Source organism: Artemia franciscana, chromosome 16 (genome assembly GCF_032884065.1).
Source record: "Artemia franciscana chromosome 16, ASM3288406v1, whole genome shotgun sequence".
NCBI lineage: Eukaryota > Metazoa > Arthropoda > Branchiopoda > Anostraca > Artemiidae > Artemia > Artemia franciscana.
Window position 1 is genome coordinate 32,704,151 of NC_088878.1, and position 16,266 is coordinate 32,720,416.

Here is a 16,266-nt window from a genome sequence, read left to right on the forward strand (position 1 = left end):
CAAAGTCTGGATGCCTTTTGGGAAAAACTCTTCTCACACAGGACACAGTCAGGTCAGGACAAACAGGTTAGGACAAACAGGAAATAGTCATTTCATTTGCCTCTGCAAGTTACCCTTTTGATTAAAACTTTTATTGCAAACTAATACTAGAAGGATTATCCATCAGAATGGACGATAATCATGCGTTCCTTAGTTATATTTTCGTCATATATGTTATTTGTTCGTCAACTCACGTGTTTCCTTTTTCCTTAGAACTTTTATTGCAAACTGAGTACTTAATGGTATAATTAATCAGAATCGATTATAGTTGTGTTTCTTCAAGTTATACGTTTGTCATATATGTTATATGTTCGCCAAGGGAAGTCAGGTTTTTCCGTTTTGATTAGAACTTTTGTTGCAAACTGAACACTAGTTGGATAATTCATCAGAATGGACGATAATCATGTGTGAATTAGTTATATTTTCGTCATCTGTTATATGTTTGTCAACTCACGTGTTTCCCTTTTCCTTACAACTTTTACTGCAAACTCAGTACTTATTGGGATAATTCACCAGAATCGATAATAGTCGGGTGTTTCTTCAAGTTATATATTTGTCATATATGTTATATGTTCGTCAAGGCAAGTCACGTATTTCCCTTTTGATTAGAACTTTTGTTGCAAACTCAACACTAGTTGCATAATTCATCTGAATGGATGGAAATCCTGTGTCTCTTCAAGTTACCCTTGTGATTGAATTTTGTATTGCAAACATGGCACTTGTGAGGTTTTTCACCAGAATGGATTCTTAGGTGAAAATTCCTTGTGTGCTTATAAGCAAAAGTTTTATTACATATTTTACACTCGAATGGTTTTTCTACACATTTTTTTAGATGAATATTCCTGCTCTTCTCATTAATAAAAGTTTTTCCACATATTTTACAGTCAAACAGTATTTCCCCACTATGTGTTCTTTGATGCAAGCCCAAATATTTTTTTGAAGAAAAAATCTTCTTACACGTGTTACACTCATGTCGATCTTCACTGTTGTGGGTGACCATGTGGCGTTTTAAGTTGCATATTTGATTAAACTTCTTACTACAAACTAAGCATTTGTAAGGTTTATCGCCAGAATGAATTCTTAGATGAATATTCCTGCTCTTCTCATAAATAAAAGTTTTTCCGCATATTTTACAGTCAAACAGTTTTTCTCCACTGTGTGTTCTTTGATGCAAGCGCAAATACTGCTTTGAAGAAAAACTCTTCTTACATATATTACACTCGTGTACTTTTTTACTATTGTGGATAGTCATTTGCGTCTGTAACCTAGTAAGTTTTGACAGTTTCTGGGGAAGAACTAGTGAAGTATTCATCTGTAAGTCTAATTCACTCATTTTTGGTACATAATGACCCTGTAAAACTAAGTGCTGCTTCATATCATCAATATTTTCATGTAAACAGATAGGACACTTTTTTTTTCTTCCCATTTTATGTTCCATAAAATGAGCAACAAAATTGAAGTAGTCATTAGTTACTACAGGGCACATGTCACACTCTATTCGAGATAACTCCTCACAACCTGTGTTTTCGTGAAGATCTAACATCAAAAAAGAGTTCTCTGTTTTACCACAAGAGCCACAACGCCAAATACCAGCGGTTACTTCTTCTATAACATCTCTCTTTAAGTTTTCCAGCACAATGGTTGGATGTATGTCTCCACGTTTTAGTTGCTTTACACCGTCTAAACGAGAAACTGAAGAACTCAACATATCTAAAAAGGAAGAAGAATGTAACATTAAAAGTAAAAAGATAAAGGAATATTCAACAATACTTTATTATTGGAAACTATAGCTTCTTTCACTTATTGTTCAACTTTTTTTGAGCTAAGAACAAACACATAAAGAATAATCAACTGACTCAGGGTGAAAGTAACAGCAGCAATAATTTTGTTTATTCGTTAAGTAAGACGTCCGATACCTTAAATGTCATTTTGCGATTCTCCATGCCGGCAGACAGTCTCAAAGACAAAGGGACCATTAGCAAATCTTTCCTGCACCGCAGGAAGCTTCCCATGTAAATTTAGTAAAAAATATTTAGAGAATTTTCAATACGTCAAGAGTTTAAAAAGTTAACGAGAGTTTAAAATAAAAATACCTATAATCATCTGCTAATTGTTAATTCAATGTACATACAGCCTAAATAATACGTATCCTGTGTTTGTCAAGATATCAACTATATATATATATATATATATATATATATATATATATATATATATATATATATATATATATATATATATATATATATATATATATATATATATATATATATATATATTCACTTATGTGTGGCAAGACACGACTAGATTGTAAAAAAACAAAACACAAACACTCTCAGAAAAACGAAAACACCTCAATATAAGTGATAAGATAGATTAAGGTTACTTATATGCTAAAAAACAAACTGTAATTTATTGAACCCATCTTGCAATTGAATAGAAGAATATAAAAAAGTAAATTATACTAAACTTAATTTTTTGCGTAAAATTTTGTTGATTGGGATTTGAGCAAAAGATATTCAGGCGTTAAAACTTACAGCAAAATTAATTCCTTAGTGGGTGAATTTTTGGAGAAAAACGGAGAAAAAGCCCCAACTATAAACGGCAGATAATCTAAACTACCACTCTTAAAGAAAAACATCAACTGAATGCTCAAATAATCCTAATCAAAACACAAATATAGGCCATATGAATTTGATTGATGTTTAATATAATATTGTTCTTTTTCTCCCGTGTTTCATTGTACTTATTTTCCACGTTTGTTTGCTGGTTTATCTGCGTTCTATACAAAGGAAGTTTCATCCACTTCTGATTTCTTTTTCCAAAAATTTTACAACCGAATATATGTGAACATTAAATAAGATAAAAAAAAAGATATGGCGTGGGATAAACACTCAAAACAGCTAAACTAAAAGGTATAAAAAATATATCTGAAGCAATAATGAACAAAATTTAAGCAGAATGAATTTTTTGTTTAGAAGACAGGCGACAGCAAGGATTACATCAAATCGAAAACGAAAATGACCCGTAACGAAATCAGCAGTTAGAAGGGAAGCACCAGCGAGAATCACGACCAATCCCAAGAGAACAAAAATCCGACAAAAATGCATTATTTTACTTCATGACTTAAAACTAAAGAATAGCACGGTAATTATGATCATTCATAATTTTTGAGTCAAATATGTACGAAAATGGAGAATAGAGGAAGACAAAGCCTACTTGTCTATTAGAAGAAACACATGCGACGCTGATGACAACGGAGATAGGCGCAGCAACGTATAAACAAAATGGGGAGATGAAGCCATCCAATCTTAATATGAAGTAAGCGAAACTCAACTTCAAAATGCAAATAATTTAAGGCTCAAACCTCGGGTTGGAAAAATAGGGCAACAATATTAGGGTACAGAGATAAGGTTCAAGAGATTGAGAAGAACCAATCCTCAGATTTTGGAATTGAAACGCCAGTGGATAGTAATAATTCAAAGAATATGCTTTTGAACTCAGAAGGAATGAGGGCTCAACAAGGAGGATGAGGTTTTCGCTCTCTTATCAGAAAACAGATAAGATCGGGAAATAAAATGCGAAGGACCACAGAAGGAGTTTGACAAGTCTGATGGTGTTGTTTTATTAAAATGCGGTTCGATAAGCCTGGGAGAGGGTTGGAAGTCTGCTCTATTGACTTCCAGGGGCAAATGTCCTTGGAGTACGGGGGACAAGTCCCTTTTGGATGTCGGAAATGATAGTCAGCCCCGCCAACCAGCTAGCCAATTAGGTTCACAGAGATGCACGCTCTCATTATCAGTCATTTCTGATTCCCCCAAACCTTTACCCTGCTTCCCCATATCCCATTTTCAACATGTGATGGTATCCATATTTATTACTAAGATGTCTTTCCCATTGGGTAAGACCCATAAGCAGTAACTTTATGTTTACTTGCTATTCTTACCTTTTACCAGTGGATCACAGTCATTCCTCCGAACCTTTTGCCAAAAGTAATTTTGAACTAGGCCAGCAGCGCGTTCTATTTTAAATCAAATGTAAATTGATTTCCACCGTTGGAGGAAAAGAGGCTAATGAAGCCGTTCCCTCTTGCATATGCCTTACCTTTCATTTCGCTCGACCACAAGTTCGACAAGTCGAAAGAAATCTTCTTTAATCGTTTAACAAGTCCCCTACAAGAGATGGCCCAAAACCAGATTTTGTCCCTTATTGGTTTTCACATTTTTATCGATGATTTAGTATACTCCACGCATGGAAACTGGATAGAGAAAAAAGAAGAGAAAATATGACGAGTATGAGATTTTTGAAGTATATTTTGTATTGCTTTTAATCAGAAAATATAGGTAAATGTTTATGTCTCTTAGGGAAGGAATGTTCAATAGTATATTTATTCATTTTACACCCGATAAATTTCCTTTTTCTTTCAGCCTCGCTTTAAATTCCTTGGTTTTCCAATCTTAAAGTTTTAACATTCCTGTACGAGTTACCATAGTAGCTAAGAATTATTCTCACTAATTTCACTTTCTGAATACTGCCAAATTGAGTTTCAGGCCGTCCTTTAAAATTGATTCTTCTGATTAGTAAATACCTCCTGGTCCATAAGGAGAGACCACTTTCCCTTATTTAAAATTTGGTGTTTCGATTTCAGTTAATATTAAGCTTCGATTGCAAATATGGTTAAGTTTTGGCCTGAGCTAAACACAGAGAGTTGTTTTCTATACACCGTTATTGGTTATTCCTCAACCTGATTTATCGACAATAAAATCCCAACACCGGGTTTAGCAAGAAAATAACTATGTCACATGAGGTTTTTAACTTATAAAACAAGCAAACCTTTATTGCTATCCATTGGAGTTGGCTCTGTTCCAAGAACATCTTCACTGTTTTGTGGCAAGATGCAGCTAGATTGTTCATGTTCAACCTCTGAAAGAAACCAAAATATACCTCAATACTAACTGACAGTGCAGATTGAGCTTACTCATATCATAAAAATAAATTTTATGCATATGACCCTTACACTAATTTCATGCAAGGGACATTACATTTGAATAGTGAAAATTAAAAAAGAACTGTAAAAAGCCAGTCAAACCACAGATATTCCAAATTGTCGCTCTAAAATAAAACAAGAGCCAAGAGCTCATATGGCACTTGTGACGATGTCGGAACCTAAAATTAGAATCGGTACTAGAGTTATCAATTCCATCGTCCTAGCGCGTCAAGAAGCATCGAACTCGCCAAAGCACTAGACATCCTTCCAATTCCCCCAAAGAGATCGGGTACGGTCCACTTATGTCAATCACGCATCTATAGCTTGTACTTATTCTATAACTCACCAAAGTACTAGAAATACCCACAACTCCCCCAAAGAGAGCGAATCCAGTCCGAATATGTCAATCACGTATCAAGAACGCGTGCTTATTCTTTCCATCAAGTTTCATCCCGATCTTTCCACTCTAAGAGATTTCCAATATTTCCAATTTTCGTTTCCCCTCTCCACCCCCGTGTCCTGAATTAAAAATGGAGCATCTAAGACACGAGATCTTTCTATGTATCAAGTGTCATTAAGATCCGATCACCCATTCGTAAGATAAACATACCGCCATTTTCATAATTTCCCCTCCCTTCAACCCCCCCCCCCCCCCGATAGTCTAATCGGGGAAACGACTGTTATCAAACTAATTTGTGCAGGTCCCAGACACGCCTACAAATTTTCATCGTCCTAGCATGTCCAGAATCACCGAAGTCGCCAAAGCACTGGAAATCTCCCCCTCCCCCAAAGAGAGCAGATCCGATCCGGTTGTGTCAGTTTTTTATCTAGGACTTGTGCTTATTCTTCCCACCAAGTTTCATCCTAATCTTTCCACTCTAAGCGTTTTCCAAATTTCCGGTTTCCCCATCAAAATCTCCCCAATGTCACCAGATCCGTTCTAAATATCAAATTTCATTAAGATTCGATCATCCGTTCGTAAGTCAAAATTACCTCATTTTTAAAGAAAATTCCAAATTAGCCCCCCCCCCGCCTTCCAACTCCCCCAAAAGAGAGCAAATCCGGTCTGGTTACGTCAATCACGTATCAAATACTTGTGCTTATTCTTCCCACCTAGTTACATCCATATCTCTCCACTCTAAGCGTTTTCCAGCATTTCCAGTTCCCCACTTCGATCCCCCTCCAATCTCACTGGATCCAGTTGGGATTTAAAATAAAAGCTTTGGGACACAAGGTCCTTCGAAATAAAAAAAATAATTAAGATCCGATCACCCGTCCGTAAGTTAAAAATACCTCATTTTTTCTAAATTTACCGAATTCACCCCCTCCCAAAACTCCCCCAAAGAGAGCATATTCGGTCCAGTTATGTCAATAAGGTATCTAGGACATGTGCTTCTTCTTCCCACCAAGTTTCATCCCGATCTCTACACTCCAAGCGTTTTTCAAGATTTCCAGTTTTCCCCTCAAACTCCCCCCAATGTCACCAGATAAGGTCGGGATTTAAAATAAGAGCTCCGAGACATGAGATTTTTCTGAATATAAAATTCATTCAGATCTGATCACCGCTCTTAAGTTAAAAATACCTCATTTTTTCTAATTTTTCCGAATTACCCCCCCCCCCCAAACTCCCCCAAAGAGAGCAGATCTAGTCAGGTTATGTCATTCACGTATCTAGGACTTGTGCTTATTCTTCCCACAAGTATCATCACGATCTCTCCACTCTAAGTTTTTTCCAAGATTTCCGGTTTCCTCTCCCGAATCCCCTTAATGTCATCGGATCTGGTCAGGATTTAAAATAAGAGCTCTGAGACACGAGGTCCTTCTAAATATTAAATTTCATTAAGACCCAATGACCCATTCGTAAGTTAAAAATACCTCATTTTTTCTAATTTTTCCGAATTAACCGTCACCCCACTCCCCCCCCCCCCCCCCAAATGGTCGAATCGAGGAAACGACTTTTTCTATTTTAAGCTGATATATTAGCTAATCTCCTGCCAAACTTTATCATCCTAGCTTCTCTGGAAGTGCCCAAACTGGAAAAACCAAGACCGACAGACAGACAGCCAGACCGACAGAAATTACGAGCGCTATATGTCACTTGGTAAATACCAAGTGCCATAAACATCATTTTAATAAGCACGTAATCATAATAACAGCATAAGTGCAGCAAATTTGAAAAATGATTGACACCTAATACAACACTGTTTTCTTTCTTCAGTGTTTTACAGTATAGTACTTAATTTCCACTTATATATGATGGTTTTTTAGTATTCTATGCAAATAAAGTTTAATCAACTTCTCATGTTGTTTTTCTCTTCAACAACTGTTACGGTTGAATACAGGTGAAGGTGTTATGACTAGGAACAAACATAACAATGGGATTCGAAAATGCACGTTAACTTTCCATATGAAACAGGATTTCTCAGGAAAAAGGGGTCTCATTAGAACACTCTGTAACACTTAAGTCTAAAAGTAAGTTCAAAATTCAAATAACGGTATCAATTTGTTGGGCAAAGCACTAGCGGATCCAAGAGTTGGTCAAGGAGGCGGGGCTGAGATCTTATCAAGATTCTTCCTACGCCCTTTCATTCGTTAAGGCTTTACCTTTTTTTTTAACAATAGATGTATAGAATTTTTGGTTCGTTGTCAATTTGTCTTTGGAGATAAACACTTATTACTGCCATTTCTTTATGCAGTTAAATTTCAAAATTCAATAAAGGAAACTGCTTGATATTACCGTTTTCTTGAACTGAAAGTTTTATTTTTTACTGTCCCAAAGAATGATATCCAAAAGTTCCAGTACCAAAGCCAATATTCACCAACATGCCCACTAAGCACACAAGGCCAGGGGGCGCAATAAATTATAACTGAGTGATTTTTTCTTAAGAAATACTGGAATGCTGTGATTTATCATCGAAGTGGCGGATGCACCCTGCTGCCGCACTGCCAATTCAAAGAAAAGGGATTGTAAAACCCCACAGCAGTTCCATGGCCATCTATTAGCTGCCAGATGTACCTCAAGAATGGCAGACAAAACTCAGGTATCACCTCTTTCTTCTATTACTTTTTTTCTCATCATTTGCGTTCTGTTGAGTGATCCCACTCAAGACAGGGGCAGTTTTGGGGGGTTTGATCCTCCCCCCAAAAAATGTTTGCCCGGCTTGTAAAACCATAACAAAACTGAAAATAGACAAATTTATAATATGCTAGAGAACAAAATTGTATTCCCCCCCCTCCGGAAAAAATCCTAGATACGGCCCTGCTTCCACTATCCTCAAATTTTCGAGGATTTCCCCAAAAATCTCACAAAAAAAGGAGCGGTATAAACGCTAGGGCCTAAAAAAGCTTTAAATTCAGCCTTGCAACTACCCCCCCCCCCCTCTCATTTTCATTATGAAGTCAATGCATAAAAACTAAACATCTTGCGCAATTTAATTCCTTGTCCCAGAGGTTGCCTGGTTCTTGTCTTCCCTGGAGACATATTTATTATGCGTTTCATCAATTTTGAGCCAAATGATAATCAAATAAGTTTGATGGGATGCTTTTGGTGCTGCAGAGATAAAATAGACATAACTTTGCAGTTTGACGCCCTCGCGGGCGCCTTTTAGCTAATTCAACATCCCTCTCCTTATGTCCTGAAAGACTAAATATCGATATAACTTTAAAGTTGAAGATTTTACACAGAAAACTCTCCAGTACAGCTTCTGAGTGCCTTTCCCCTCACCACCGTCTTATCTGTTTCTTCTGTTGATTTTCTGTTTGTATTTGTTTTTCTCTTTGTGTTTTTTTATATTCATTCTTACTCCGCCATATTTACTTTATGTATCGTATGGGTGAAAAAATAATATCCTTGTTATTACATTTTTGTTACACTATATAAACAGAAAACAAAAATATATGCATGCAATTAAGCCCAGTTCAATGTAGTTCTTCCAATTCTGCTATTCAAATGTAAGATAGGTTCTAAACCTGACAATTTTTATTTTTAGCATATTAGTAAGTTTATTATGCGTTATCAGTTATATTCAAGCATACTTTTGTTTCTTCTAGAGATTGATCACGAAGAACCTAGTTTCATCTTGTTGGATAACAGCAAAGACGATTTTGAGGTGGAGCATAACCCACCTGCAACTCCAGTGGAAAGAATTAAAGATTTGTTTGTTTGATTTTTCTCTAACCTGCTAACTTTCTTGCTAACCTGGCGTTGGGACCTTATTTTGAATTTCTTATATTCCATTCCCTTACTGAAACTAAATCGTTGACTTACAACTCCCGACAGGATTTTCATTTGAATATTGATATGTATGTCTCTGATTGCGATTTCTAAGATTTCTGAATGCGATTTGCGAAGTTCATCTTCTAAGGATTGTCATAGTGCCTTGTGGTTAATTCAACATCCCCACAATTTTGAATTGTGGTTAATTCAAAACTGATGGGATGCCTTTGGTGCTGCAGGGGTTGGGCAGGAAAAATAGACATAACTTTGCAGTTTGACGGCTTCGCGGGCGACTTTGTAAAAACCAATGTTATCACAACAATGACAAAGCCCCCTGATTCTTATCTCCAGTTCTAGGAGCTTAGTTCTAAGTTCTTAGTTCTAAGAACTTATTTTTGGCAATGAAAACCAGAGAGTAGAATGATGCACTTGAAGCAGTCAATAAACATCATCACTGAATTGAGACAAAACCAGTTACAGATATATAATTGAATCTTTTGATATTTAAAAATAAAGTTTTTCGGGAACCTAAGCTTGGTAGAGCTTGGTCTTGCTTAGCAAAGCAAGAATAATCCTCATACAGGTTGATGTTGATGCTCTATTTAAAAACATTTTATAAAACGTTACTTAATATAAAACTCTTAGAAATTTAGAATTTCCTAATTAGGTCATAGTGTCTCCATATAACCTTCTATCCAAGAGATACAAAATAATCAAGAGTCCATAGAGAATACTCTACAGTTTATCCACTACACAAGGGACTAGAACCGGGTTAATCACTAGGCCCTTTGTTGTTCATATTATTTCTATCCGAACTAATGTTCAACTGTGATAACAGTCTTCTGACTTGAAATCCGGTGTGACACAAATAAGGAATAATTAAAAAAAAATTTAGGCTCATTAAAACCTTCGTTATCCTTGTGAGACTATGACAACTAGTTTTGCAAAAGAAAAGGATTAGCCCAGCCCCCCCCCCCCCCCAACGAAAAAGTGGTTTACCAGTAAGAATATTGATTACTGCTGTTTTCCTTATTTTCTTGATTTCCATTTGTGCCATAATCTGACTAATTGACATTGACATAACAAATAATGTCTTAACATTGACATAATAAATAATGTCATAACAAATAATAATTGACACTGACATGAATAATTGACATAATTGATGCTGTTAAAAACCAAGTATGAAAAGGCTGATTAGCTTAGAACAATTATCTAAAAAATGAGCCAGTGGCCCATTTGATTTTTATAAGAGGTTTATTTGGTCAAAAATTGGGTATAGTAGCGAAGTATATGCCAGACATGGCATAAGCAATTTGGCAAAATAAAAATCCCCCAATATATTGCAATAAAATTAGTTTTTAGTTATAAATTAGCTTTACTTGAAGTCCTTTACTCGGATAAATATCTAGTATGCCAATATTCCAAGAAAGAGAACCAACTCACTTTGTATTTTTGTAAATGCTTTGTCACTTAAGTTCTGCTAAATTTGTGAGTAATCTTTGTGAGTAGTTCTGACAGGAAACCTTTTGATTTATGCTTAGTGGACAATACCCAACACTTTTTGTGAACAGGGTTTTTTTTTAAACTTTCTTTACTTAAACTGCTAATTTTGGACAAGGATTTCCGTCAATTTAAATTTACTTTGTTCTGACTTGGAGTTTGACTATATGTAATTTATATTAAAAAAAATCCCCTTAAAAGTAATTTAGACAGAATTAATTTTAAGACGGCGATTCTTTTGTACTTAATATTCAGATAAAAATTAAAATTATAGTACAATTTTCAACTGATGAGCTCTCAGCAATTAATATAATCATACGTCAAATATTCAGTTTAATTTATTAGTTCTTTCTAAGATTGTTCCAAGACGAATATAGTTTCACTTCAAATAAGAGTTTGGATGCTGCCCCCTTCCTTAACTGTAGAAACATAAAGCCTAGTGTGTCATTGGCACTTTACTGAAAACGAATTAAACTATAAACATTTTTTTCCAGTTATTACAGCATTGAAAATGAAAATAAAATCTTGACCTGATTCTTTTAACAATTAATTTTATTACATATTAAATATTCAATTTTATTTTATTTGTAATTCCGAAAACTGTTCAAGCAACATATAGTTTTCAGTAAACCGCCGATGACGCTTTACTTCATCTTCTCTCGAGAGAGATGAATAATGGATACATAAGCTTGTGCTACGGAGATTATTTAAGCGTCGGAGCTTACGGAGCTTGTGCTACGGAACTTATTTAAGCGTCGGAGCTTACGGAGCTTATTTAAGCGTCGGAGATTACGGAGCTTATTTAAGCGTTGGAGTTTACATCGGAGCTTGTGCTACGGAGCTTATTTAAGCGTCGGAGCTTACGGAGCTTATTTAAGCGTTAGAGCTTACGGAGCTTCTGCTACGGAGCTTATTTAAGCGTTGGAGCTTACAGAGCTTGTGCTACGGAGCTTATTTAAGCGTCGAAGCTTACGGAGCTTATTTAAGCGTCGGAGCCTACGGAGCTAATTTAAGCGTCGGAGCTTACGGAGCTTGTGCTACGGAGCTCATTTAAGCGTTGGAGCTTACGTCGGAACTTACGGAGCTTGTGCTACGGAGCTTATTTAAGCGTTAGAGCTTACGTTGGAGCTTGTGCTACGGAGCTTATTTAAGCGTTGGAGCTTATGTCGGAGCTTGTGCTACGGAGCCTATTTAAGCGTCGGAGCTTGTGCTACGGAGTTTATTTAAGCGTTGGAGCTTATGTCGGAGCTCACGGAACTTTTGCTATGGAGCTTATTTAAGCGTCAGTGTGATAGGAACAATTTCCATGTGAAACTTCAATTTGAGATCTCAATGTGAAATTTCAATGTTTCAATTTCAATGATTTTTTTCTCGATTCTTTGAACTAAGATTTTTAAAACCATTCAAAGACGCTTAGACTTTTTATTATTTTGAATTATCAAACTGTTAAGGAAACGGGTGGAGGTCGGTAGGCTTTTGCAGGGAATCTTAAACTTGACAAAGAAGCCTTAAGCTCAAATGTTTAGATTTTTCCTCCATTTTACCTCAATTTCGATTCTCCTTCAATTTGTGATATACATTTTTTTTAATATACATTTGTGCTAAAATTTTTAGTGTATGCTACCGGTTGAAGCAAATTTGCAATTTCGTGATTCTCATTCTATTTTTTTAGCTACCACATTTGTAGCTGCCTAGAGCGTGAATTTTTATTGCAGAAAACCAGCAGATTATGAATATAGTCTAAGTTCAGAGCTTTAAATTAACTGATGAAGCAATACTTTTAAAAGGGTTCATTTTTAGATGTTTCTTATAGTCGTCTCACTGTTACAATTTTTTTTTTTTTTTTTTTTTTTTTTTTTAGGCTGCAGTTCAGCTAAATATGAAGAAGGAAATATTCAAAAAATATTTTTATCATATTAAGCGAGTGGTGTTAGTAATGACAACTAAAAAAGTTAGAAGGAAGGGTTAAGGTAAGGAAAACAATTTGACACGCAAAATGTCACACACTTTTAATGTACTTAAATGGTTTGATACCTCTGTTATCATTGATGTTTTTAATGACAACTAAAAACGTTAAAAGGAAGGGTTAAAGTCAGGACAACAATTTGTCACTCAAAAATGTCAAAGTTTTAATCTACTTAAATGGTTTGATATCTCTGTTAGCATTGATGTATCTTATAATCCCAATTTCATAGAGAATAGGTGAGACAAATTAAATTTTAGAGGGGGGAGGGAAAGGTAAAGATCGTAAAAAAAAAATGTTGTCAAGATAATAGGGTAAATTTACAGTTCTAAAGCACAAGACCCAAGCTACTTAAATGTCTGTGACAAACATAAAAGAACTTCTTAGAGAGGAGATAAAACAAGTAAAATTTTTGGAGGGAGAAAGGTAAACAAAATTTTTTTTGGCAAAAAAAGGGCTAATTTTTAAAAATAAATTTCCTATTGGAGTGAACATACAGTTCTCGAGCTCCGAATCTAGGCTGCATTATACAAGAAAACATCCAATATTATAAGCTCAGTGACAATTAAATAAACATTATGATAAATATATCCAATATGATAAATTCAGTAACCAATATGATATGGTGACTGATATGATATTGATATCATTGATATTATCATATTATGATATGATATTCCAATATGATAATGAAATAAAATCATTCCTGCGTTGACTCAAATTTCAATAATCCAAAAAATGAAAAATTCCATAAAGGTATAAAGGAAACATAAGGGAATATAGTAACATTGCATTATTCCTAACCTAATAAATATTAGTTTAAAAAATGCAACCTTCATATCAGTAAATACCCGTATTTTTCTTTATTCTTTTACTAGTCATCAACAAAAACAGTACCTTCAAACTCAAAGATTTACCTGTTCCTCCACCAAATGCAAGAAAATTTACAGGAGGGGGTCCTTGGCTACTAGGAAAACCACCAGCAAATGGAGCATGATGAAGAGGAGGGGAATGAGGGCCAAATTTGTCAACAAGTTTAGAATCTATATAAGGTCTCAGTCTGGGTCTAGCATCATTAGCATCCAATTCAGAACGTAGAGGGGATCCTCTAAATTTCAGCGGTTTTAACTCCGTTGAGGTGTGTTGCTTTAGTCGTCGTCTCTCTCTAGATCTTTCATTTTGGAACCACACCTAAAAGTTAACCTGTTACTCAAATTATTTTTGCGGCATACTAATTCAGGTTAATCTTCAACACGCCTCAAATTCATTTTCTCTGCCTGTTTTATCGTAAAGCAAAACATTCATTGAAAGATACGTAGATGCTGATACAATTTTTTTTCAAATTTACTATGTCAGAAATATTTTTGCTGGGCTATAATGTATGAGAATGTGTATAAACGAAAGGCAGAAAGATCTATTAGGCAATCATTCCAAAATGTTTATAATTACTTAAATTGAAACCAAGAATGTTAAATTTGAAGATTTCTCTTTACATTTAGAATCCTAACTAAAGCATAGAAATAAGCTCATTTAAAATAAAGATTTGAACAAAAGTACGATGGTAGTTGGAGATAAAGTGTGTTACATAGAATATGCTATACAGACAGTGAGAAAAAAATACAAATGTGTTTTAAAAATACTAAAATATAATACTAAATAAAAAATAAAATAATACTTTAAAACATTTAAATTGAAAATGTTTTATTTAAGTAATAGGTTTTGAAGGGCAGAAGGTTTTTGATGTCTTTTTTTTTGCAGTTTATTGATGTGGGTGGGGACTGAATACCGGTAAATGATATTTAATATGATTATTTTGTTGTATTTTGTTCATGTGTATGTGTTGTTATTTTTTATATATAAGATAGGCTAGGTGGTTAATCATGAAATGTTATGTTTAGATATTTATTTATAAGATGTAAATCATAATATGAAATTGCAGCACAAGTCCTTAGGACTTTATTTTTGCTGCAATAATTTATTAGTGTTGTCCTTTTTTTATTTATGTTTGTATTGTGGATAAAATAAAACTTACCTACCTACCTACCTACTAAAATAAAATATAAATGAAATACTAAAATACTAAAAGTACTGATTGAAAATGATTGAAATCTGATGATGAAATCTAAAAAAAAATTATTGGTCGTTGACATTCAGGATGTAACCAAAAGATTTTGATTTTAAAGCTCCAATTTCAAATTATTAGCTGAAATTATTAATTATTAATTTTTATATTATTATCAATAATTGTTATTAATTATTTATTATTATTAATTAATTATATATTAATGATTGATTATATATTATTATTATTATTAATTACTAATTTCAATTATTATTATTAATTGAAAAGAGGGGAAGTAGGCTAACCATTTCAGGTTGAAAAGCATCTTAGATATAATGAGAAAGAAAGGTTAGACCAATGAGTAGATCTTAAATTGTTTGATGAGAATGGAAAAACCTAACACGACTAATGTTGACCACAGCTGTGACTGATGTCAATCGTACTACTAACCAATGAGCTATTATTGCGCAAGTCAAGTTATGAACTGCGAGTTTGGGAATGGGTCAAAATATTCCTGGACACAACTTTAAATTTACTAGACCAAAAAGATTAAATAATATAGGCAAGTATTACAATCAACAAATCTTAATACTAAACACCGAAACAATTCGATTACATACGTCAGTACTGAAAAGAACAGGCTGGTCATCAACTAAGACAATTCGATAGATTAAGCAACATGAAATACATCGTGTCATTTCCATCAAGTAGACGGACCCATAATCAATCAATCAATCAATCAATTAATCAATCAAGTAGATTGATTAATCAATCAATCAATCAACCCATAATCAATCAAGTAGATGAACCCATAATCAATCAATCAATCAATCAATTAAGCAATCAAGTAGATAGATTAATCAATTAATCAATCAACCCATAATCAATCAAGTAGATGAACCCATAATCAATCAATCAATCAATCAATTAATCAATCAAGTAGATTGATTAATCAATTAATCAATCAACCCATAATCAATCAAGTAGATGAATCCATAATCAATCAATCAATAAATCAATCAAGTAGATTGATTGATCAATTAATCAATCAACCCATAATCAATAAAGTAGATGAACCCATAATCAATCAATCAATCAATCAATTAATCAATCAAGTAGATTGATTAATCAATTAATCAATCAAGTAGATGAACCCATAATCAATCAATCAATCAAGTAGATTGATTAATCAATTAATCAATCAACCCATAATCAATCAAGTAGATGAAACCATAATCAATCAATCAATCAATCAATTAATCAATCAAGTAGATTGATTAATCAATTAATCAATCGACCCATAATCAATCAAGAAGATGAACCCGTAATTGAAGTTACCTCATCAATAAATTATGAATCAGTGGCAAGATTTAGCTAGCCCGTGAGAACACTAAATAAAACTTTGATACCAACGAATTTATTCCCTATTGAAAAATTGTTACCTTTAAACTGCCTTTGACAACAAAAGCGACACTTATCTAATAAAAAGAGTCGGG

At 34.2% G+C, this 16,266-nt stretch overlaps 1 protein-coding gene across 9 annotated transcripts in view; it reads right to left on the bottom strand.

Annotated features, from left to right (window-relative positions):
• Positions 1-16,266, bottom strand: part of LOC136037351 (zinc finger protein OZF-like) — a 31,537-nt gene that overhangs the window by 170 nt on the left and 15,101 nt on the right. For 7 of the 9 annotated variants that reach the window (XM_065720029.1, XM_065720032.1, XM_065720031.1 and 4 more), the window contains 3 exons: positions 13,626-13,899; positions 4,873-4,962; positions 1-1,749 (listed from right to left, as the gene is read on the bottom strand). The exon at positions 1-1,749 is cut by the window's left edge and continues 170 nt beyond it. In XM_065720029.1, coding sequence (XP_065576101.1) covers positions 671-1,749; positions 4,873-4,962; positions 13,626-13,899 — 1,443 coding nt within the window. In that variant the 3' untranslated portion in view covers positions 1-670. Of the gene's footprint in view, positions 1,750-4,872; positions 4,963-13,605; positions 13,900-16,266 lie in introns of all 9 variants that reach the window. The other 2 variants (XM_065720036.1, XM_065720034.1) reach the window with 2 other exon arrangements.